The 26,557-nt window shown below is 35.0% G+C and overlaps 1 protein-coding gene across 3 annotated transcripts in view; it reads left to right on the top strand.

Moving 5' to 3' along the window:
- VWA3B (von Willebrand factor A domain containing 3B) overlaps window positions 1–26,557 on the top strand; it is a 71,137-nt gene that overhangs the window by 30,085 nt on the left and 14,495 nt on the right. For 2 of the 3 annotated variants that reach the window (XM_027446666.3, XM_072030631.1), the window contains exons 13-23: window positions 1,239–1,370; window positions 4,522–4,620; window positions 6,333–6,515; window positions 7,812–7,939; window positions 9,483–9,670; window positions 10,288–10,425; window positions 11,508–11,547; window positions 11,662–11,818; window positions 16,434–16,549; window positions 19,232–19,282; window positions 22,565–22,784. In XM_027446666.3, coding sequence (XP_027302467.3) covers window positions 1,239–1,370; window positions 4,522–4,620; window positions 6,333–6,515; window positions 7,812–7,939; window positions 9,483–9,670; window positions 10,288–10,425; window positions 11,508–11,547; window positions 11,662–11,818; window positions 16,434–16,549; window positions 19,232–19,282; window positions 22,565–22,784 — 1,452 coding nt within the window. The remainder of the gene's footprint in view (window positions 1–1,238; window positions 1,371–4,521; window positions 4,621–6,332; window positions 6,516–7,811; window positions 7,940–9,482; window positions 9,671–10,287; window positions 10,426–11,507; window positions 11,548–11,661; window positions 11,819–16,433; window positions 16,550–19,231; window positions 19,283–22,564; window positions 22,785–26,557) is intronic. The other variant, XM_072030637.1, reaches the window with a different exon arrangement.

Here is a 26,557-nt window from a genome sequence, read left to right as displayed (position 1 = left end):
CTTGTTTGTTTGTTTTTCTTGTGCATCTGTAAAAATGTTTGAAAGAAACCTGGAGAAAATGTTAAAAATGAAAATGGCTTAGATAGTTTTTGTATCCCTCAAGCCAACTCACTCCTAAAAAAAAAATAATAATTTTCATTTATTTTAAGCAGTGTCATCTGATTCCACTGGAATGCTGTGATTTGTAAGAGGTATTTCATACTGTGACATTAGAGGGTGTAGAGCATTTCAAGCTTGCTTGCATCTTACAGAGTCACTCAGATCTTTCCTAAGTGACTTGCAAAGTGCAGAAGTAGCTTAGAAGCAGTGAGTACTTGAAGACACACCTGAAATGAATTTATCCCACCTAGTTTTAGAAATCTACAATGATATCACCTGAGCTGACATTAATATTTGAGAGAAAGAGGTACTGTTAAAGCTTGATTTTTTCAGATTTGAAAGAAATAACCAACAAACGTGCCATCAGTCTGGCACGGATAGCAGTCATTAGTAGGGCTAAAAATATTAAAACTGTAAGAGAGAGGTTTTTGAGCTGTGTGTAAGTGATAGGATGCAGTATGATGTGGTCCATTTCTCTGGTACTAGATCAGCCTAGAAAATGATTAGATGCTGTGCCAGAAGTTGTCACAGGACTGCACAGAAATAGTGGAGTGAAAGAGTCCAGGCTCTGGAAGTTTTACAGGCTTGCACAAAACTTTCACTCCTTGTAACTTTGGTCCAAAAACAACTTCATCAAATTCTCAGTTCTCTTTTGCTGTCCTAGTTCCCCTTGCCAGTGTCCTGCATTTGATTCTTGTTCTTCTCCTCTAAATGATGTCTTATTTTGATTCTGATTTCAAATTCTTTTGTTAAGCAGTCAAAATATTTCCCTTATACCAATGTTAATACCTAGTTTCCTTTCTGTTTCTCTCTTTCTCTTTCCTTCTCTTTCTCTCTTTCTCTTCCTCTCTTTCTCTCTCTCTCTCTCTTTCTCTCCTAGACATTTGCTGTTCAAATAGTTTGAGAAATATGAGTAAATGTAGATTAGCATGTGGAAGTTAAATTATCTTAATAATTGCATGCAGTAATTGTCTGTCTTGTTATGTCTCTCTATGTGCCACAACTGAACATTACTGTAATTTATTGTAATGATATAATCAACTGTATATGAGTTAAAACAAGTCTTACTGGTCAGTATTTCAGGATACAAGTATCCTTTCTTTCAACACTGAGTAAAAATCAGGTTTTGTCTCTTGCAGGAGCAATTGAGACACAAAAAGAGATTTAATTTTGTGAAATTTAGTGCCCAAGCAGTGGCCTGGCAGGAGAAACTTGCTGAAGTTAATGAGGAGAATTTGCAAGATGTCTGGCTTTGGATAAAAGGACTAGAGGTAACATGGAAGCTAATTATCATGCAGCATGTTAGTACAAAGTTGTGTTTGTGTTTTCTCTTTCTGTATGGTCGGGGTATTTCTGGATTTGACTCGAGTAAGCTGAAAATATAGAAGATATATATTTAGTAGATCCAAGTACAACCTATTATCTGTCAGTTATAATATTTTAACTGTGGACCAGTTCATAAGATTGTATTAATCCAGCCTACAGTATGCTACATTTAGCAGCCACAATGCACGCATTGGCCAGTTTGATTTCTTTAGGAACCGTGATGGTGCTCTCAGACCCTGGGTCTAAACTTGTCACTCATGTTGCAGAGGTGCCACTGCCTTGGTGAAGGCTGTAGCTTGTAGACTCACAGCTCAAAGGTGATACAGGAAACTGTTTGGCTGCCAGCTGGTGCTCATGAGATGGAGGAGCACTTCTAGTCCCTTTTGGTGCCTAGATAGACAGTTGACTTTAAACTTCACAGGAACATGAGAACAAGCATACTCAGACCAAGCATCTGTCTGCAGTCAAGTCAAGCATTTCTGCCCAAAATTCTTTCTCTGACAGTGGCCACACATAAGGGTTTTCTTTGCAATAGAATAGAAATGCCTGTAGTCAGTCCCAGACAGGCACCAGGTGACTGTGGCTGTCAGCTGCTCTAGGACCAGTTATTGTGTTGAATGTGGACAACAATATTACCAACGGTGGACTGAAAGTCAGTCATGTAAAAGTAAAAATATATCCAACAAAATATATCCAACGTTAAGTTTTCTGACACAAAAAAAAGAAACAACACCCATATGTTTATATAATAAAACTCATCAGCATTATGACAGCTCTTCATCAGACTTAATGATGAAATTCCTGAGGGTGAGGGAATTGGGGAAGGTAATTATTATTAGCTTTTCCCAATTTTTATTGGGGAAACTCTGAAACTGCAAAGCAAGATAAAGAAGTTTGTATTCTCAGAAAATGATAACAGACAAATGCATGCAGAAAATAAAGTGTTGGTGCGGCCTCAGTGAGTAGCTGGTGAATACTTACAGCTAAGGTTAGTAAACTTAATTTTACTGCCTTCCTTCAGACTTAAAAAATTGGATCTGTTTAAGCCATATGACACGGTACAGCATCACTTCCTAATACTTTGAACTAGTATAATTTGAAACCGTCTTGTATGTGTTCAAGAATGGACTTTTCATCACTATTAACTGAATTTTTGAATTGTTGGTGATTGTTGAATAAATTTCCTTTTAAGTGTTCAGATCTAGATATCTGAAAATATCTAGGGTGTCTGACATCTGCTGCTGACCTTTTAGTCTATATAAAGCAGCACTTTAAAGAGATCAGAAAGCTGGCTTGACAGTGAAGCTGAAATAAACAGAAGATCACCATGGAATATTAATCAAAGTATATACTTTGATCTTGTTTTATACATGTTGGTCCCAGGATGCTGGATTAGGAAGCTGAGCTATAAACACAAACTGACTGTTCCTTAAAAAACCTTTTGGGGTAATCATATTTAAAATTTGAAGGGTGATTATGCCATGTAATTGAAGTGTGTCAACTTTTTTTAAACAATGATAAAGTCTGCTTTTTAACAGTAGCTATTAAGAAACCTAACAGTTTTTATCATAAGGTAGTCTTTTCTCTCACATCATCAGCATCCACAGTATTTTCCCATGATATAGCAGTTGTTTTGTTTCAAATCAGATCAAAGCCATGTAACATTATTGAAAAGAGTCAAGATGAACAATTTACACATAATTACAGGTTATGCGTGACTTGAACTTTATAATGCTTACTAAAATATTGGAAATAATAGATACGTTTGACACAAAGCAACTGGCTCAGACTGATTATTTTGCATAAGTAGGTACTGTTAAGAGATTTTTGTGGATTAGTAAATAGGATTATGAAGCATCTGAACTGCTGTGTTGCCTGGCACATACCGTGTTACACTGGCACATACCATGTCACTCCCAGAGTGTACCTCCTATTCCATTTCATCTGCTTTACCTTCTCTACCCATTCCAATTAAACTTTCCTGGAGGGGTGGACTAGGAATAGTTTTAACACAATTAATGAGACTGAAGGAATAATGCTATATCTTGACATATTTTTGCATGTATGAGTTGATGTTAATGATTTATATTTATCTTATATACTGTACATACATGTGAATCCTGAGTCTTTTCTTACTCTCTTCTTACTCAAACCACCACAATCCCTGCTACCATCAAGAGAAGTAGTTAGGTATTATGCTAAAATGAACTTGTATATTTTCAGGGATATTGCTTGAACCCCATTAAAAGAATGACTTGATGAAACAGTTTTGCACACTGGTCAAACCTTACTTTTCCCTTAAATTTGGAAGGTTTTGTAGCTTGCTTGAAAAGTCTGAAAAGTGGAAATCTGAATATGTAAATTGTAGGTTTTTTTTGTGGTTTCTGTCAGATGTGAAATTCATTTTAGTCAATTTAGCATGGCATTTAGTCTAAAAAGAAAAAAAGATTTTGAACATTACATAAGTGAATGGCACAAATTACTCAAATATGAATTTTTAGGGGCCACAGCATTGTTTTATTATGTATTTTGTTGTTGTTATAGCCAACTTTTGTGCTAAAAAAGAAAAGATACTTAGATTGATGGATTGAGAGAGTAACAGGGAAATAAATGTTCAGAAAACCAGGAAGTCCTTTACCTATTTTTGAGAAACTCATTTGTGGAGCTTTTGAATCATTTGATTATGTAAAATATGTATTTCAAGTGACTGCAATGAGTTGATATTCAGGAGCAGTAGCAGGAAAATGTAATAGAATTTATCTTTTATCTTACTTCTTTCTCTCTCTTTTCAGTATTTTAGTGATTGCACTTCCTTCTACAGCTCATATTTCTGTTGCTCAGCATTTTGTTTATGTGTGTTTGCATAAGTACTGAATACCAATTTGGTACCTATTCACACTACTTTGACACTTGCTTTGATTTTTCTAGCCATTTGACTTAAATATTTTCAACATATCATTACTCATTTTGGTTCATATCATTACTCATTTTGGTTCCCCTTGAATCAGTACGCTGTCATTATGAATTTAAGAACACAGACAAAGAACTAGTAGTGTTTATAACTGTTTCTTTGTCTATTTGTTTTTGGTATCTTAGGTTGGAAGTTCCACAAATACACTCAGAGCTCTCCAGATCGCTCTTGCTGATGCTGACACACAGGCTATTTATCTCTTGACTGACGGGAGACCTGACCAGGTATTTCTGAAATAAGAATACAGAAACTGGAGCAGTGTGGTGTTAGATGGCTGAAGCAAATTGTATGAGATGACTATCATATTTTCCAAGCAGAGTCTCTTGGAGGTTGTCATAAAATTTAAAAATTGTATTTGAGATATGTGCTGTTTGAGAAAGGCTTTGATTAGAACCCTTCTCCCACAGTCCAGTCTTTGATGCAGGAAAACACATGACATTTCTAACTAGTTGTTTTAAAAATCGGGTCATTGATGAAACATGAAGGATGTATCTTGATATCTAAGCTTAGAATTTGTATTAAAACTTGTTCCTAATGTAGTACAAATCTCTCTCATGAAATAAATAAATAAATAAAAGACGATCCCTTAATACGGTTGAATTTAAATATTAAAACTAACCAGCATGCAGTGAGTGTCATTTTTAAAATACGTTATTCACTCATGAAAATTTAACTTTGTTTAAATGGTAGATATGAAGCAAAATCCTGACTTGACTTAGGTACTGGGCTGCAAGGCACATAAAATTAATTACGGAGCAGTACATTGCAGAAAAAATACCATGATAAAAAAGAAAAGTATTAAAAGCTCACTTTGCTTTCTGTTTTGCTTTTCTTGATGAAAGGAGAGTGGCCCAGGAGGAAGAAGAGTAGATTTATATTCTTCAAAGTGATTTGAATATCAAAATATAAACTTGATTTAAATTAGCATATGAGACTTTGACTTACATATTTTAATTTTGTTTTTATTTTTAGTTTTAATCTTTGATCTTTTCTAAAGGCAAGTTGATTGTTATTGGCTAACACATTAAAATTTATCAATTTACAACTGAATAAAATCTTTGTATTGTTGGGCATTTTTGCAAGCTAGCAGCATACATTCATATTTTATTAAACATTCCTTTGGCTTAATGTACACTTAGATTCCTCATTTAAATATTTTTATTATCAGCAATTAATTAATATGTTTTTTTTTTAACCTAATTAATAATGGCTTTTATGACATACTTTTTTTTTTTTTCTTGAGGGAAAGTGCAAAACGATTGAGAATGCATTCGTTTTTAAAGTTCAATAAATAGATATAGCGAAAATATCAGGAAAAAGCTAAATTTTTTAAGATATATGGCAGTTTTTTGAACAACTAGAGTATTATCAGAATTTAGAGAACTGAGTCAATAATTTCTTGTTTGAAAGATTACCAGATCCAGAACATTTATAGAAACGGCAGATATACTTTCTCATCTGAGTTTTATGTCGTTATTGGAAGAGGAGTGCTAATTTTCCTCTTTTCTCAGACTCTCTTTTCTTTTCTGGTATTGAAACAACTTGTCATTGAACTAAGTTGGCTTAATAAAAATATCAACTGATCTTTTCCAGTTATATACATTCAATGATACTAAACACCAATTAATTAGTTTAATTTCCTTTACTTGAATAATTTACTTTAGAACTTGAGAAACAGATTGTGATGATTATAATTTAATTTTTATTTTATTAGTGTCCTGTGCTTTAATGCATTACTCGTGTTTCAAATTCAGTTTTAAATGAGCTTATTTTGTATAATTATGAAATAATCTGTATAAAATGCATGCTTCTAACTGATCTATATCTATCTGTCTCTAAGCAACAGAATGGCTAATTACATTATTACAAATTCTCCTTATTTTGATATGTATATTTTTAGATTCCACTAGTTTCATATAACTTTTTTATTTTTCAGCCCCCTCAAATAATTTTGGCTCAAGTACAGCTTCATCGTAAAATTCCCATTCATACTGTATCCTTCAACTGTGATGATACAGAAGCTAATAAATTTTTGAATGAACTATCTACTGAGACAGGGGGACGTTTTCATTATTACAATATTTATTCAACTGACCCTGATGGTGCAAAGTCTATTATTGTGAGTATTTTAAAATACATAGGTTCAATTCTTGCTGCTGTTGAAGGAACCATGGGACTGACATTATTACAATTTCACAGTACAATAGATTATTTAGAAAGTAATGAGTTTGCCATTTTTGTTTATGAAATTTTGTTAGATCACAACAACAACAACCCCCCCCCCCAAATATAATGCAAATTACATTTGTAATGCTGCTGTTGCTAAAACAAAACAAAACAAAACTGCCAAAGACAAAAAAACAAAACAACAATAACGAACAAAAAAATATATAGACAAAATTAATCTCTGGAAGAAGTACATGATCTCTGTTGTCACAAAAACAAATTACTGTTGAAAATGAAACTGTTTTTTGTATCCTCCTAATGAGTAAGAAAAATGCAGGGCTGAATTTTGCTGAAAGTTTGCTCTATAGTAGCCACTGGGGAGAGACCTATGATGAGTAAAATTACTAAGATAACAGTGTCCTATCAAGTGTAACTAATTAGCTCAATCTAACAATTCCCAGAAGGAAATTGTTGAATGGACTAACAGAAATACCCATTTAAAGCATATTCTTTTTATAACTAAAGTTAACACTCAGTTAATTAGTTCCAAAATTTTATAAAATGGGGGTAGTGGAACCATGAGAACAACTGAGAAAAAGACAGTAGCAGGCACTTTAGAACTTTGTAGAACGAAGAAGAAGGAAGATGTGAAAATACTCCAACTCTTGGAAGATATTGGAGAGTGTACTGGCCAATTTAGGTGATGCTGCTGATGTGGAGTATTCACATGCTCTACACATGTTGGAAAGATGAGGGTCTAGAGTCCGTGTTGGCCATGTCCAGCCTTTTGACCCTGTGAGAGTTGTATGGGGATCACCTTTGGAATTCCTTCCTGTTTCCTCCTGTAGTCCAAATTCCTGGTCAGTTCACTTCCAACATTTACTTGAAGACTATAGTTCTTCACATTTTTCAGGGACAGAATGTGATACAGCTGTGATCTGTAGAGTGACAGAGTGACAGAATGACAGAATGACACTTTTTATAATAGATGTATCTTACATTTTTATCTTTTTTTTTTTTTTTCTATAAATTCTATATTTTCTATAAATATACATACAGAAAGTGGGCAAAAAAAACGTTGGTTTAGGAAATGGGAAGACTACCTGAAAAAATATACAAAATCATGCAGCTATCCTAACTGAGTCATTATTCAATATTATTATCCGAGCTTGCATAATTTCAGGTCAGTTCAGAAATGAAACATGCTTAGGAGTAATTGTAATAAGGTATTTGATTTTCTTTTTGATAGAGTGAAGACATACATCTTTTAAAACAAGAGATTGAGCAGGGAGAAAAAGATCTAGAGAAAGTGAAGACCTTTCATACTGAATGTCTGATGATGGATTGTTATAAAGAAGAAAATGATTCAGAGAATAGGTATGTTCTCATACTGCTATTAGGCTAGTAAGAGATAGGAGCTATCTGTTATGTTTCTTCTTTTTCATTGTCTTGCATTTTTAATCTCTGACACTCTCGTCTTTTAAAAAGAAAGATTGATTTTTTAAAGAAACAGTTACATTAAAGGAAAAGAAAAGCCTAGAAAAACATACTAATAACTGTGATGTCTAAAACTGGAACGAAGTGACAGGTAGTTTCAAATTATTTGGAATAATTAAAGCAAAGAGGTGAAAATATTTTACTCTCTCTAGCACAGGGCAAAGTCGTTCCCTCTGTCCTAGGAAATTCAATAAAAATTATTGTCCTATTGGTAGAGTTGGCTTAGTACTACATGACTAGATTACCACTCATTGGAATAAGATGACTGAAACATAAATTGCTTAGGAATGTTTTTGTTTAAAAGATGGTTGGTTTGGTTGGCAAACGCCTTGGATGAAACTCAGCTTATTCTGTCCACATTTTTGATCTTACATTGTATGTTTGTATCTTCATGCCATATTTCTCTCTGTTTTTTATCAAGAGATAAATAATCTCCTCATTAAAAGTAGTTCCATGTTCATCATCAGTTGAAAAGCTCGTTTAAAATGTCACAGTGCCAAGCATGACAGTTCAAACAGAGGTTCTTCCACAGTATAGTGGAGGCAGACACCTGGGCCATTGTGGAAAAGTTTGCAGCATGGCTAATTATGCTGAGTTTCTGTCTGAGGAGCAAAGACAGACCTGGATTCAAACATTGAGTTAGTTGTATAGGAGCACAGCGTTAGTAAAAAGGAGGGAATAGCTTGCCTGGTGCCTCATTTATCTGTACAAAAATATAGTACAAAGACAAAAAGTACATTGAAAGTATTCAGCTTTATAAGACAGGGATCTCTTAAAAACAGTAAGTTAAAATAAATGTGCTTAAATAAATTAAAAGTGGAGTGTCCTGTGGAATGACTTAGTACGTATAGAAGACAAGGTAGTCTGTTCCGTATAAAAATGTAGATGTTTATTTCAGAATTTATGTACTTTATTTTTCACTACAGTAGTGAAAAATAAAGTACATATATATATATATATGTATGTATGTATGTATATATATATATGTGTATATATATATATGTATATATATATATATATATATATATATATATAAAGTAGCTGATATATATATATGTCAGCTACTTTAATTGCTGTTAGTAGGTCTGTTCTTTCTCCACAGAATTCAAAGTGGCTATTAACGATCATTCTGATGTCTGACTAAAAATATATGTGAGGGTGTTGCCTTCAAAGTGATAAACATTTTTTAAAATAGACTAAAGAATGACTTTTCAATTGTTCAAAAAACTAACAGTAATTTAACCTCCTTTGAGCTTCTCTTTGAAATGCAGACTAGGACAACAGAGAAAATATTTTGCACTGTTTAAACATTTGAAATGTCTATTTAATTCTTTTGTAGACTTCAACTTAGCATTTTTTTAAACAGTGATATCATATGCTTGGAGGTATTTACTGCTTGTTTCTTCTCATTGTCACTTACAAGCAGTAATCAGAAGCAAACACATACTGTGTCTTCTGTAAATGAACATGTTGAAGAGTTCGACACTACCCTTAGCAGTAGGCCATGCTGTGCTTCGCAAGAGCCAGCACTGAGTCCACTTCGACGTATGGTAGATGCCTGGCAAACCACTGGTGACAGTCCAGCCCGAAGGAAGAAAGCATTATTTGCAGGTATGACTAAAATGAATTGTAGTTTTTATTAGAATTTATCCACTAACTTGAAAACATTCTGTTGACAATAGAAGAAGCATCCCTTGTAGGAACAAATGGAGCCTTTGATGAAGCTTCAAAAAAACAATCTTTCTGAAATTCTAATATTTGTCATTTTTACTTTTTCCCATCTTAGTTGACTCAAATGAACAGACAAATGTCTGCTCATTTATGTTTCATCACATTCCCTGCAATGAAAGATTAAACCATTTTGACAAAAAATTATAAAACCTCTGTAAGCAGTTTTTTAACAGTAGATATTAAACCCTTATTTCGTTTTATCTTAAATAGTACATTGTTGGTGAGACTGAAGAGCTGATCTATGTTTCACTAGTTAACAACATTACTTATGGTAACTTCTCTTTACAGTACTATTCCTCTTTGAAATATTCTTTCTGTGCAGTCTTCATCCTTGGGAAAGCACAAAGTACGAACTAGTGCTGAAGTAATTTTGTGTTTGTGGCCTTGTATAGGCAGTCCTTTAAAAATTGGGACTAGATACCAATGAGGAACTCAAAAATCCCAGGCATGTGTTTGATGAATGTTCTTTTTCTTTCCTTCCTTTTCAACACCTACAGAGCAAACAAAAACGAGTCTGCTGCGAATTCTGAGCCATAGTGTGCAATCAAGGGAAGAAAGCCCAGATGAAAGAACATCTCCTGAAAAAAAGAGTTTTTCTCTCAGAAAGAGTGTGAAATGCACAACTGTTTTCAAAGGCAGGTTAACACAACAGGAAGCCCTGGGTGGGGTAGCTGATAATATTTTTCTTGATATGTTTGGAACTAATAGTTCAAAATAGGCAAAACCATGTAGACCCACAGTTGAAAGGTCCAGAGCTCAGCAGAGATGCATAGAGCTGGAGAAGCAAAAGGGTGTTGAAACAAGGTATTCACAATTTACAACTGCTACCAGACTTCTAAACTAGCTTACAGCAGCTTACTTATGTCCACAGTATGTGTAAGCTGTGATGCTGATATATGTTAGACTGCTGAAAGGAAGTTACTTTTTATCAATGGGGTAAATACTTTTCGAGAATCTCTTGTTATGATATAGTAATATATTGTTGTTTTGATGTAGTAACTCTTAGTTATGTAAAATGTTGAGTCTAAAGCTGATAGTGGTGACAGTGTGGTACCAATATGAAAGGAGGTTGCACTTTATATGCTCTGGGAAGGATGATTATGTAGAGGCAAAAGTATTTCCAGTAGGGCTTGCATATACTTCCAGATAGTTTTCATGTCTCACAGTGATTCATGCAGCTCTATACGATAGGTCCTATAAGTTCTTCTAAAACCTCACCATTAATAATTAAAGATGTTGGACTTTTTAGATTTCAGTGTCTTATTTTTAGTTCTTCAGATACATTTTGTATAGATTTTCATAGCAATATACCTTAAATTATCTGTTGCTTGTCATTTCTTTAGTGATAGTGCTTGGTACTGCATCTTGAATTGGGGAATAAACTGGTTAATCTTTGTTTTGGGTTACAGGAATAAATAAGCACAAAATTCAAAGTCTTTTTAAAAATAAATAAATTATTCACCGTCTACTTTATAAATTTGCTCATTAGTTAATTAGGACTCATGAGACACACAGTAATACTGTTACCATTGATCAAGCACCAGCAGACACAGGAAACAGTATTCTCATTGACTGATTTAGCAAATGAATGCTATTTTGTAGTCCTTGTGACACTACTAGTAGGCACAAATAAGAAAATTATGCTATTCCTCTGTCAGTGTATGTATATATGCTTTTGTGTGCTATAACGTAATGAAATGCAAATGTTTTGTCTCAGATCTGAAAATGAAGAAAACTGTGAAAAGGACATCTACAAGGTATGTGAGTGCATCTAAAGACACATCACACAAAATTTAGTTTATATTCTTCTTTTGTCTTTTGAAAGTTCTCAAATACATTTCTACCTTCATCTTACAGTCTCTTGTTTCTAGTTCTCTAGATACCTCTTCAGCTTTTTGGTTAAAGACTCATGGCCTTGTTGCTAGGCGACTCACCATCATGGATGCCTTAGCTCCTACAGCTGTCCCTCATGGTACTAAATACATCCCAGTTCTGGACAAGCATGTAGTTTCTAAAGTATTTGATGAGGTAAAGTGTTTATGCTGTTTCAAAGTAAACATAAACCTTTGTACTGTTTCCAAAAGGATTTTTTTTTTTTTTTTACTAATTTCCATAAATTTCATAATTATATTGTCTAGTGTTCATGGCAGATGGCTGATGTGCACGAAATGTATAGTGTGTATCTAATAATGTTCATTCATCCACCATTAAGAAGACAAAACTGATAGTTAATAGTATTTCATGTGGACTTTTAAATTTTACAGCTTTACATGTATAATTTTTCTTTCACAGTTACCAGTGGATGGCAGTGTGCAGCCATCAGGTACCCAGCAATTTCTTGAGGGTCACAGCCACTTCTCATTCATATTACTTCACTGAAATACTGTATTTTAAGTCCATAAAGTCGTTTGGAAAAATGTGCAGATGCATAGATTGTAGATTGATGCATTCTCAGGTTTTACATGTGTACTCTAAAGACTTTTTGAAAAGGATTGGCATTCAGTAAGTAAAATCTAATTTTCACAGATGTAAAGGATTGTGAGATTCTGGAGGTGCAAAATTTATGATGAATCATGTGTCTTAAAATTCAATTGCCATTCCCTTTAAAGGAATTTCATTTTTTGGCAAGTTTCTCTAAATTAATTCCTCTTATGAATCTTATGGAAGACCTATAAATATGTTGCATCTTATTTTAAGTAATAAAAGCTGTTTCTTTGAACAAAGCAAAAATACAAAGCTAAACAGCATCTATTTAAATAACAATGAGTAAGAAAGGTGTTTTGTAATAGGCTGTGATATACAATCAAATAAAATATTTATAACATACACATCCATAGATTTAAAAATTTTCATGCTTATATTTTGAATGTGTTTTGTAACAACATGCAGATTGTGGAAGCAAACCCATATCCTCTATTTTAGTAAAACTAACTCAAAACCAAGTTCTTTGGGTATTTTTTCTTTATGTAAGAGGTGTTTTTTTTTTTTTTTTTTTTTTTTTATACAATTAAAAAGATGGATTTTATATTAGAAACTCAAAAATATACATTTTCACACTTCAGACATAGATTTTTTATATCCAGATTTTTATATGGATATTCAGTAACTAAAAAACTGTACAAAACAATCTACTGTAAGTGAAATGCCAAACAAAAAAAACAGTGTGGCTTTCAGATATCTCTTATGATCTATTTCTGAGGAGTCACATCTTTTTCCATCTTCTTCTGAGGATGGCTACTAAGTAGAGCTCTTCCACCTTTTTGAATGAATACTCCTTTGAATCATTTCCAAGATAATCCTGAGCTGCATTTGAACTGCTTTTTGCAAGAACACTAGTCTGTATAACCTAATAGTCTTTAAAAATATTTCAAAGCTGTGTTGCAGCGAATAGAATAATAGAATGGTTTGGGTTGGAAGGGACCCTAAAGACCATCTAATTCTAACCCCCGTTTCATGGACAGAGACACCTTCCCATATATCAGGTTACTCAAAGCTCCATCTAACCTGGCCTAAACACTTCCAGGGATGGGGCATCCAAAGCTTCTCTGGCCAGCTACAATAGGGTACTTCAGTACTACCCTAGAAGTACAAGCAGAGGTGTTTTTTAAATGGTAGTTCATGGGAGCTTATGCTAGCCTGGTTCAGGGTTGAATTAAGTTCAGTGTTACTGTACAGTTGGTATGGTCTGGACAGTTAGGTATGGGCTTTCTTTAGATTCAAGAATAGAAATACAAAAAATAAATCATTTTTACCACTTTTGTACCTGGTAATCCCCATGAATTGCATAGAAACGCTGTTTCTTGGATGGTGGAGAATTATTCTGTGTGTAGAGGTATAGATTTTTCTGTGTCTGAAGTGGTACACAGGAGAAAAACATTTGGGGTTGCCAACCAGGTGTAACCGGTAGAGCTCATGAGATACCAAAAAGCAATAAATAGGTTCTGAGATTAGTTAAGAGCTTAAACAGGAGATATTAACAGATTGATGAAGAATCACAGAATCACAAAACGGTTTTAGAAAGGAACCTCTGGAATGAATCTGGTCTGGACCAAGAACTATCTTGATTATTGTGGTACGTCAAGAAAACTTCACTGAGGATAATAAACTTACAGACATTTTTGCATTCTTTCCTCTGAAATCTAATTTTTCTTGGTAGGGAATGCAGACATCCTTGACTGAGTTTCTGGGGATGGTATAAGTTTTATTTTCAGCCTTTGCTAGCAGTGATGATGGACTAAATGTGAGCAGTTTTCTCACGTTGGAGATGTAGCAAGCAAAAGGTTTCTATGACAACTGTTCACTAACAGCAGAGGCTGACCTCCTTTCCCAATTTTATGTGACCTTTTTGTTTCACCTGAATTATTTCACAGAAATTAATTCATTAAAATATCCATCAGATTCATATCCAGAAAAAAAAAAAAAATCCATCTGGGATTTTATCTGAATTATATTGTGGTAGTTCTGGAGCAAACCTTCCCTATAGAACCACCTGTGTTTTTGCAAAATGAGTCATCTTCATACAGCTTTGCAAGTCATGTTTTGTTGACTCAATTCTTTACTCAAGAGAGTCAAGTTCAGATTCAGCCAGACCAAGATATCTTGTTCAGTCGAAACAAATTTTTCTAGGGTTATTATGCTTTAGTTTTGTCTCCAAAATGTTGAAATTTTGGTTTTGAGATAAAAGTCATTTTGAAACAAGTTATTTCTTTTGATATGAAAGTTTAAGTATTTAATCTAGAAAATGACAAAACATTTTGGCACTAAAAAATCTTCCTTGTCATTTCTTTCAGCTGAATCTGTGAAATTTCAGTTGACTTCATGAGCAGTTTCCATTGCTCTGAAAGTATGCATAATATTTGAAGTTTACTACTTGCTAAGAACACATTCTGTTCTGGTTTTATTCTGCAGTACTGTAATAATGTGTTTATGCTTGTCTGTCCTTCACAATCTATTTAGAGTGTTTTCCAAACTGTATTAAATATTCATTTTTCACGTGATGCTGTTTGTACTTGAATTTGCTCTGGGAATTTGTAAGGGATATGAGAGAAGGCTTCCACATGGTGACCCCCTCCTGAACTTTTATAAACTTATTTGGAGTAATATAGCAGACAACAACTATGGCAGCACAGGGCTGGATGGGGGTTGCTCTTAGTTCCCTGCTTTCCAGCTTTCAAACTCCACCTGGAAATGACAGATAGGCAGATTGCATGGCTTGTGAGCAGAGATTTGCTTCATCCATCTCTGGTAAGGTACTTCACTGACGTGTTCCCATTAACCTTAGCTTCTAAGTGATCTTAAAATTAATCCAATATGAAGAGCTTTGATGTGGTCTGGCACTGAAGTGACAGAGATTTGTAAATCAGAGAGAAGATGTCTTCAGAAAGAGAGGTTTGCCACTTGACAGCCAGCTGCAAATAGGGAATATCATTGCTCCCGAAAAAATGATCCTACAGCAGTAATTTGGAATCTAGCTAGGTTGTGATGATTCAAATACACATATATGGATACAAAATCATTGAAAAATGTTCTCAAATGTAGAAGTTTTGTTATTGCTTTATTTTTTGTTTGCTTGCATTATCCCCCTCAACGGTGATTTTATTTTTATTTAACTTGAACCTCATCCATCTTTTTGTCATTACATCCTGATCTCAGACAGGCACTTGGAGAAGCTTCCAATTCAACCATATGTGTTAAAAACAGTTCTGAGGAGAGTAACATTCTCTGATTTCTCCATTTTCTCCTTGTATTTTTTCTCTTTATAGTCATAAGTCAATGGCGTATAGGCATTGACTATAGTCAATTGACTATATAGGCATATAGTCAATGGCGTTGATGAGTAAATAGCTTTTCTTATAGGAACTGCTGAGTAATTTAAAAGGCTGAAGGATGGTGGGACTTTGGACTGAGAAATGGGAAGGCATCTTTCCTCCTTTCTGTCATCCTTTTCCACACTTTTCTCTGCTTTTTTAAGATATACTATTAACTGTGTGAGTTGCTATTTTATAATGAATTTGGCTTATGGAGATGCCAAGTTGTGAGCTTTGGAAGATATGGAGGTTCCTGATTCTGAACTACCTGGTTAGGTTTCTAATCCTTATTGTGGTCAATTAAGACTAGTTGCAGTGAGCGATATCCAACTTGTTCACTCTTTGGTGATCAGTGTGGTAGCCAAAAATCTCTCTCGCTTTGGTCCTCTAATTCCTTAGAAAATATGGTCCCCCATAATAAGAGTAATTGCCATATCTGTCTGCAATAATTATATGATGAGTGTTGCTTTAAAGCAGTACAATCTGGAATATGCTTCTGTCCCTTTCATTATTAGAGTGAGTTTTTTTGAGAGTACTGGTTTAATTAAAACTAACCTAATTAATAACTAACTAATTAATAACCTTGATTTGCCTTGTCTTAAAATAATTGATTTGCAACTTTCTGTGTAAAGCAATTATATCATTTCACAAGATGTCCATCATTAACTGACGTTCAATGGCCATTTCTTTGAGGTGCTCACAGCTTTGTTTCTGCAGCCTTTCCATGTCCCTTCTGTCTGTTCTGATCCTTGTAGATAGACTCATTGCCATTCTTTTATTCTTACAGAGGAAAAGTTGTATGATAAATAATGTCTTTGCCTTTTATTGTGTCACAGATTTTACCATTGGCCCATTTTAGCAACAAGAAGGGGATCACACTAATTAATCCTCAGGCAGTGAATCTTGATGCCTATAAACAGAAGCTGGAAAAAGCAATTAAATCCTATGAAAGGCAAGTCTACTCATCAGAATTGTATCATATTTACAGTCTAATTTCAGAATTTTCTTAGGTAGTGGATACTTGCAGACATATTCTTTGGTTGATACTGGAAATTCCATACTTTGACAAACTTTAATCAACCATTAACCTATAAGAGAAACGTTTATATTTTTTACACAAAATTCATAATAATAGTAATGATAAAAACAACAAACATAATAGACAAGGAGATAATAAATAACATGTTGTTCATATTTTATTTGGTCAATGACTTTTTTTTTTTTTTTTTTTACTTCTGGAAGTGCTTGGGATTACCCTGGCCCAGGTGCTGGACCTTGCACTTGGTTATGGTGATGTTCATAAGGTTTGCATGGGTCCACCTCTCAAGACACTGATCGTTTTAATTTAATTTAATTTAATATTTTTGAGAAGGAGATATGTGTTGTACTTATTAATTAAATGTTGATAAGAGCACATCAGAAGTAAAAAGCAAGGGCAAGGACATTAGATCTCTAAGTTATATCTTTACCTTGATTTAACTTTGCGCAGTTTTTTTGATGTAATGAAATTATTTGACTACTGATATCGTTTAGTAACTTTATAAGAGCTTTGACTAGAATTGTTTTAATAAATGAGATGTCTTCTCAGGCTGTATTTTAATAATATTTACAGATGTAATTATTTTATATGATAAAAAAACCCTTGATGGCAAGCGTTTAGTCTTTGTTTTTTTGATGAAAGCTATTGAGATCCTTTAAGTTTTTCTTTTCTCTGCAGCAATATGATAATGTCAATTCTTTTTTAAACATGTAATAGCTCTCTTTTTCATTCCTGCTTCCTATTGCTAAATGTATATATACCTTTTGTGGTAAAAATCAAAAATTATGATTTGAAAATGCTGTTTGCTATGTCTAATATCAGGGGAATTCAATGAAGAAAAATCTGTTATTATTTTGTTATTGAGACAATGCTGTTATTATCAGGCTGTTGAAGAACTTAGAGAAATCTGGATTTCACACTCATTTTGACAGGAAGATGGGCAACTGGTATATTTTTGACTCACTTCTGAAGAATTTTTGAGGTTTTCATTGCTGTGCTGTACTACTGAATATTTAATATTTATTGACTTCAATTTTGAGGAAAAAAAAAAGATGTTTTCAGGTTAAACTCTGATGACCTTTTCCTGAGGAGCATTTTCACAACACTGTCCACTGCTTCCTTAAATCTTTGGTGACTGTTAATACAGTTAACTTATCTTTACCACCATATGAATGAGTAATGAATCAGGTATATTTACAATAGAAGATCATTAACAACATAAAAAGGACTTCTCATTACTTGTATTCTACATGTGAAACAGCAAGCCAGTCAAATTTGTTTTGCTATAAATGCAACACCACTTTTCTAGTAATTGATTTTGCAAAGGCTGCAATTCAGCTTTGTGAATAGTGACTAGTCAGAAATTTATTCTGACATCTGTAGATGAGACAATATGTCAGAACATTCAGTTTCAAGAGTGGGAGCAAGCATGACAATATCTTCCCCATATATGGATTAACCTTAGCATCAAATTAAGGGGTGAAAAAGTGGTGAGGACAGAAATTTCATACTCTAACAAAGAGAATATTGAAGGCGAAAAAGGCTGAGAGCTTCAAACTGTGCATGATCTTGTATAGCCAGAGGCATTTATGAATGAGTTGGTTATGAGTGTGCACATTTAGAAGCATGAAATAGTCAGTGGAGCATGCTGAGACTACAAATTGTGAATGAACTAAGTAATTTACATTCTAGATGTTCTTGGTTTTGGTTTCTAGTAGATAAAATTAATCAACAAGAAATTGATATTCAGAATCTGGTGTTAATGGTCTTTTTTTATACTCAACAGTAAAACTAGGATGGTTTTAAAAGTCTAATGGTTGCAATCTGAATTTTTGCTAACAATGAATCTGTTCTTGTATTTCCAAAGGGAGTGCATTTTTCTGTAATTACAGCAATTAGGATCATTGGTAGAGGTTTATTTCTGTAGTGTTAAATGAAGTAATTGAGTGATGGCTTAACTATTTTAGAAGCTAATAGAGAAAACTGTGAGCTAGATGACCTAATAAGAGTTTATGATTTATGTCTCAAAGCAAAACCAGAAGGTTTAGTGGTGCTTTTTAAAGACTTCAGCACTATATTGCTTTGGGAGTATCACTTCTGTTTTCCTGTCAGTAGTTTTTATGTAGCCAGAGTTTAATTAATCAGAAACCATAATGGCTCAATGGTTGGGTTATCTTAGCAGAAAAAAAAATAATTATCATTGCTCTCCATGAGTCTTTAGGCTACAGTTTTTTGAAACTGTTTAATTGGAGGAACTTAACTGGCATTTAATCACTTCTATTATTTGATTTATTATGCTGGTGCTGAATAGAACCATCCATACAAAATCTTGTCAGGAAACAGCAGTGATTGCCACTAATCCTTCAATGACCCTGAAATAGTCATGTTGCCACTTGATGGAAGATGCTGTTTTCCCATCTTCTCTTTCAGTTGATAATTTCATAGCTGAATGATAAGTACGCAGTTTAATAATACAGTGCTCTTGGAATACAAATCAGTGCAGATATCTTAAAAAACTGTGTTTATTTGCTGTTTGGAGATCATCAGATACACAAGGAACTCCATTCCCTCAAAACTGCTTTGCTTTTTTAATAGGCGCCTAAATCTAGTTATCTGGAGAGCACTATCTCAAGAGGAAAGAGACAAGTAAGCTATCACCATTTGTTTTTCTAACTTACCTCTGAAAGGCTGCTCATAAATGTCTGACATTTCTTTTTTGCCACTATTTCTTTAAACAACTTGTTTTGTTTTCAGATATTTCATGCCTGCACCTTAGTTTCAAAAATGTTTGTGTGATATGTAGTGATACTAAATTCTGGACCACCTTCTTACAGTGTTGATTATTTTTAAAGGAAAGGACTTGCATTCCATTTGAACAGCAGTAGTCTATTCTTGATCAGTGTTGAGTGATGGTGCCTTGGGAGGGCAGCATGTCATTGCCTTTGGCATCATGTTAGATCTTCTCTCATCCAGTAAAGAGCACCTCAGTGGCTGGTTTTAAATTATAATAAGCACCTTTACTGCTTGTGCTGCAACTATGTATCACAGTGAAAATTCACACTACTTTAACTGGATTGTTTCTGTATATTGATTTAGAAAACCAGAGACTAAGTAAACAAGACTGGCATCAGCGAAGTTGGCATCTGTTTACTTCAAAGAATAACGTGGAAATAAAATAATCAAAACTGAATGGGTGGGAAATACTCTAGGCAGAAAAATAGGAATGAAAACAAGAATGCTTCAGACTTCAGCTAATGAGCCAAATTACAGTGTTCTGTCATCAAAAAGGAGAACGGTTTTGGGCAAAAACCCATTCTGATGCAGAAAGGAAGTGAAGCCTATTAAACAAAAGAACAGCATACAATTAAAAAGAGGGAATAGATGTTTGCTAATTCTGACAGTGAGGTATAAAGTGCAGAAAGCTGACAATGTGACATCCAAAATATTTTATTGTGGGTGAGGTATGGCCAATCATATATGTAAGGAAGAAAAGAAATCTAGCAATTGTACAGTCTGTAGCTAAAGGGGCGTAGTAAGATTATTAGTGTTGGTGCATGGAAGTTGAAATATTTGATCTGTTTCTCTTCTAAATCTGTAATTTAAATGATCATGTTCATGTATAACAAAAGGATGATGGTGTATTCTAAAAATCATTAGGAATCTGTAGGGAGAAGATAATAAAGTCTACTAACTTTGTCACAGGACCCCTTAAAGAAGTGATTGAGAAGCTCTCTGATTCACTAGTGTTTACTAGAAGGTTATCTTAGATTACCAGGAAAATCCATATTTACTGGAGAAGTAATAATATTATGATTGTATTCAAAATAGTTGAGATATCCAGATCAGGAGATACGTTACCTTAATATTGATTCTAGATGAACAAAGGATTCATTTAATAGATAACAAAATCTAGGTAAGTAACTATACCAGTCAGTATAATTTCATTACAAAACAGTTCGTAGAGGTGTAGAGAGATGAAGTGACAAAGAGTAGGACAACGCAGTAGGCATCACCGTGGTTGTATGTGTTAGTAAGACAGATGCTTAAATACTCTCTCCATGTCTAGGTTTCATATTTTATGTTGGCGAAGCTGCAGAGAAGATGCACAGGACTGACTTGAATACTAAAAAGAAGCACCTTACTTCCAATTCGAGATTTAAAGAATTCTACCTGTGCTGGGTTTTGGGGGTGTAGTTTGTTAGTTTATTATCAAAATGACTATATGTTACTCAGCTTTCCGTGTATAGATACTTTCAGTGTGCAGGTTCAAGATGGCTGTTCAGTGTAGTGGACATTGACATAACCAGAACCCTGTGTGGAAACAAACTCCTGATCTTTGAGTGAAAACTGAGCAGAACAGGACTGAAAGGAATAAGTAGCAGCAGATTCTTGCTCTTTTGATGTCATCATGACATCCACCTGATATCCTGGTCTCCAAATTGGAGAGATGTGGGTTTGATGGGTGTGCTATTCAGCAGATAAGGAATTGGCTTGAAGGTCACAGCCAGAGAGTGATGATCAATGGATCTACGTCCAAGTGGAGGCTGGTGACAAGTGGTGTACCTCAGGGGTCTGTCCTTAGACTGATACTGTTTAATATCATTATCAACGACATAGACAGTGGGATTGAGTGTACCCTCTGCAAACTTGCAGATTACACCAATCTGAGTGGTGCAGTTGATATGATAGAAGTGGGACCACGTGAACCTAATGAGGTTCAACAAGTCTAAATGCAGGGTGCTGCACCTGGGCTGGTGAAATCCCAGACATGAGCACAGACTGGGAGAAGAACTCATTAAGAGCAGCCCTGAAAAGAAGGACTTGGGGGTTCTGGTGGGCAAACACCTTGACATGAGCCAGCAGTATGTGCTTGCAGCCCAGAAGACCAACTGCATCCTGGGCTGCATCACCAGAGGAGTGGCCAGTAGGGCGAGGGAGGTGATTGTCTACCTCTACTCTGCCACCTAGAGTGCTTCATCGAGGTCTGGAGCCCCCAGTGCAAGAAGGATGAGGAGCTGTTAGAGCAGGTCCAGAGGAGGGACACAGAGATGATCAAAGGGCTGGAGCACCTCTTCAATGAAGATAGGCTGGGAGAGCTGGGGATGTTCAGCCTACAGAAGAGAAGGCTCCAGGGTGACCTCATCACAGCCTTTCAATACTTAATTGGGTCTTATAAAAAGGATAGAGAAGGACTCTTTACTCAGGTAGATAATGATTAGACAAGGAGGAATGGTTTTAAACTAAAAGAGGGGAGATTTAGATTAGATGTTAGAAGGAAATTTTTCACTCAGACAGTGGTGAGGCACTGGCACAGGTTGCCCAGAGAAGCTGTGGATGCCCCATCCATGGAGGTTTTCAAGACCAGGTTAGATGAGGCCCTGAGCAACCAGATCTAGTGGGTGGTGTCCCTGCCTATGGCAGTGGGTTTGAAACTAGGTGATCCTTGAGGTCCCTTCCAACCCAGGCCATTCTATGATTCTATGATCAATCAACGCTGATGCAAGAAGTCAGGACTTAATTAGATATCTGGTGCCATTTTAAATGATCTAAATGCATGCCACTTTGTGCTAGCTGCTGCTCCAGAAGGACCAGAGATTTCCATGATTTCTGGATCATATCGGTCAGTTCTTTATTGATGCCTCAGGTATTCTAGGACATCTAAAATGGCATCAAATGCCTATGCTCAGCCACTTAAATTGCTCTGTAGATGTCTTTCCTTGAGATGCAGTTTGGCCATATGCAGTTTGATTAAACACAATGGTAGCTAGATGAAATAAAACAGCTTGTGCCACACAGAAGATAGATTGTATTTATTTGATGTTTTATTCTGCATTTAAATTTTGAATGTTGTGATTTTATTTTTAAAGTACTGTCAAAATTAAAATTTCTCCTACATGTAATTACAAATCTATTTATTTCTTTTTAAAGATTTAAAGAGGATGGCCCAGTTCAATATATGGAGCATAAGGAAGCTTTGTTGGAGGCTTTAGAGAATTTGGGATGGCCAATTTCCTATGAAGATGTAATATTGTTAGAAGATGAGATACTGGCAGCATTAACATATATTCAGCAGGCCTCTGATCTCCAGGAAGCTGTCAAAAAGGAAATTGAGAAGAACGCAGAATTACACATCAGCAAAAATAAAAAGGTACAGATTGGAAGAGCTTTTTTTTTTTTTCCCCAGATATTGATCTTCCGTATGTGCTTCTGCAGTAATTTTGTTCTGTGGTAATAACTTATAAACTAGGCATTTAATATGATGCTATACAAACAAGGAGAGGAAAACAGCTAGTTAAAAAGAGAGCAAGGCTTCATAACTCTTTGGAAGTACTGGTAAAATAGAACTTCTGCAGCTGAGAGCACTGCAGAAATCAAGCCTCTTTGAAACAAATCTGAGCAAAATATCATTATCTCCTCTGCAAGCACAAGAGAGATATATGAAAGGAGAAAGAAATATGTGAAAGACAATTACGATACAAGACTTTTGTTTCAGTTAATATCAGATAAATAGGGATAAAATATCTTGTAACGTCAGAGTGGTTCATTGTAATCTTCTGTGGTTACCTATCTTCTAAAAGATGGGGGCAGGGGGTGACATGTATTTAGACACTGAAATTTAGCTGTCTGTAAAATACAGGCATCAATATATGAACAGGTTGCTTATAAATTATGCCAAGTATCAGTATATACTACCTAGCAGGTCATGTGTAGAAATATAGTGCCAGTATTTAAAAAGACAATCTTCTTTTCTTGAGATATACCCCTCTTTTCATTGATACCAATATTTTTCGTTAAAAGCTCTGGCCTTTTACATGTTTTGACATGTTATAAAAAATATTTGCATTAAATTGACAATAATATGTTATGATAACACAGTCCATATATGAAAATAAATGATTATGGGAAGGAACGCATTCAGTTTTCTGTCATTTATTCCACTAAGAATGTGCATCTGAAAACATTTTAATGTCTCAAAAGACAGATGATCTTAATTCATTTTACATTAGTCTGAAAATATTACATCACCAATAAAGTTATTTTGATTATTGATTTATCTCTGCCAGATAATGTCCCAGTATAAGAGTAGCAGAAACTTGTTCATGTTTCATTTTTTCACTCTGTAATTTTGCTGTTGCCTTGAAACACCAATGTGTACTTTCAGACATGATGTGATTAACATTGTGCAATCACTTATCCTGAGTCAACCTGCTTTAGGAGCCTAATCACAGCACCATCTTCAGTAATTGCTAATCTGCAACTGAAAAGCTTTAAGAGTAAGAGGCAGAAATGCAGATGTAATTAGAATTCTGTTTATGTGGCGGAAAAAAGAGAATAAAAAAATAAGCAAAAAACTCTGGAGCCTTTTCAAAATGCTGCCGGAGGCTTTTCCAAGTGTGATTTCTATCTACAGAATGGGTATAAAAAAGTAAAGTGCCAGCTGAAATACGTTACATTACTGTGAGGAAATAGCAGATATGACACTGAATGAAAATTACCATCGTAAGATAGTAGAAAAATCCCAATTATCCTGGAAGTCTACTTGACAAAGCAGACTTCTAAATTGCCTGCTATTTTTTTTTTTTTTTAAACTAAACTCAACCCCCTTATTTTTTAGCTTTTAAGGGTTCTTAATTACCTTCACAACTTCTTAAAAGAATTAGTAATCCTTTTTGGATGTCCTTGCTATGGGAGCTTTCTCTTTAAGCCTACAACTGAATCAATGGTCTGGTTATCTGACCTCTGGGAGTTGTCCTCGGGCGGCTGTGTTTGCCTGTGTTTGAGAAACGTAGGCTATGTCAGTGCCCTGTTGAAAGAGGGTGAAGTAAACATCTGTCTGCACAGGGCCATGAGATGACAGAAGACCTCTAGTGATGCAAGAAGTAAATTCTTTGGGAAACGAATAAACACATTTAATTATTATCAAGCAAAATATAAAACAGTGAAAAAGTAAAGATTACCTAATTGGAGGGCTAATTGTAGACTGCATCTTATTTTACTCAGTTCTTTTTGCTGTACAGATTAAAGCAGGTGTTGACAAAAATCTCCCTATTCAAGCTGTCACTGGGTTTTCATTTACAGATGTTAAAAAATGAGGAATCTATAATTTTATTTGTTCTAAGAAGTAACTGTTTTGGCTTAAAATATTTGTATTTCGAACTTGCCAGGCCTAACAATCAACCATCATTTTTATGATTTTTCTCATTGAATTGTAAAAGTTGTTTACAATGTTATTTTCAACTAGTAAAAGGATGTGTTCAGGGTCCTCTATCCACTTCTCATTAGACCACTTTAGGTCTACTGGGGTCTTGGCATTACTATTCTTCAGACACAACAGATTCTAGGAAAGTTTTTTGCATCCTCTTAATGGCTATCACTTTTTCATTAAAATAGTTCTTTCCCCAAGTGTCATAATCTTTCCTTTGGGTGTGATGAGGAACATTTCTCCTCATACTAAATATTTCTTTTTCTACACACCATTGGCCATCCAATTCTGCAGACAGAGAAAGCTGCATTCATTACTAAGGATCCACTCTAATTAAGAATACGCTTTTAAAAGTACTGCGCTTCCCTTAGGATAAGCTGAAATGTGCAAGACTGATACTTGTTTGTGACCCTGCCGAATGGTCACCATGTAATAAAAAGAATTTGAAGTGGTTAATAAGCATACTGTGATCTGTAAAGCTTGTTTATTTGGGTGGAAAGGGACCTCTAGTGGTTCACTGAGTCTATTCTTTCTGAAAAACATTTCATATCTGATTGATTTAATTATTCCTAATGAAATATTTATAGTTGAGAAATGATTCTTTGTAAGAATGGAAATTCTGCATCTCCCTTGGCAATTTCTTCTATTTCCTGGTGTCCTAATTCTTACACTCCTCATTCTTCCACACCATTTAAGGATCACTAATCACTGTCTGTTGATACCTCTTTTATATTTCATATGCTTCCTAAGCAGCTTGGCATCTCCTGCCTTTGTTCTTGTGCCTCTTTGGGGAGACAAGGCAAAACAAGCATCCCAAAAAACATAGCAACAAGAAAGTTATAAGTAATTTTAATAATTACCTAGAAATCTTTGGTCAAATTTTCCATAGTCATCAATAGAGTAATATGTTGGATGAAGTGTGTAGCTACAAAAAGGTAGGATCTTTGATAAAAATGGATTGTAGTCTATGCAGTACGGGCATGTTGCCACCAGCACCATGGGAAGAGCAGAGGCTGTTTGGCTCTAAAGTATCAGGTTTGTGTAATGCCAAAGTTAGAGCCAGAGTCTGCTGATATTCCTCCTATCCATACTCAATTACAGTAGGAAGGTGCAAAAACTAATCTCTTTGAAAGAGAATTTTAAAATACAGAAGATATCGGATGTGGGAAGTGAAGTCAGCTTCACCTTGTGATCCCATGCGTTGCCTTCAGCAGAAGCAGAGCTAAGCAGGGTGGGATCCCTGAGGTTCAGATGGGGCTCTTTTATAACAATATTGTACAATGATACTCCAGAAATGGGCACTCTGAGAGTGCCTGGGTCAATTGCACCGACTACCTAAAGACTGTGTGGTAGGCAGTAGAGTCAGATTTCACTTCACAAGGTCTTTCTGCACCACTTGAATTTTGCACTGCTTGGAGCCCTCCCTGGAGTGCTTGCAGAGCCTTTAGTAGCTGGGTTAATGTGGACTGCTGGAAATTGCCCAAGTTATTAGTCAAGCATTACAAATTAGTTTTGAATAAATATTCAGCACCAGCTGTCCCTCTGGAGCCTGAGGAATTAAGTAAATGGTTTACCCAAATACCTTTTTGTGTCTGTGGACTTGGAAGTCTTTGCACTCAAGCCAGACTATGTTAGGTTTTACTTTAAGCAGGCAGCTAAGCACGGTGAAGGACCTTCATTTTAGACTCAGTTTGAAAAACAGAGGTGTTGATATAGGT

Source organism: Anas platyrhynchos, chromosome 1 (genome assembly GCF_047663525.1).
Source record: "Anas platyrhynchos isolate ZD024472 breed Pekin duck chromosome 1, IASCAAS_PekinDuck_T2T, whole genome shotgun sequence".
NCBI classification, from domain to species: Eukaryota; Metazoa; Chordata; class Aves; order Anseriformes; family Anatidae; genus Anas; species Anas platyrhynchos.
This window is presented reverse-complemented; position numbering and strand designations above follow the sequence as displayed.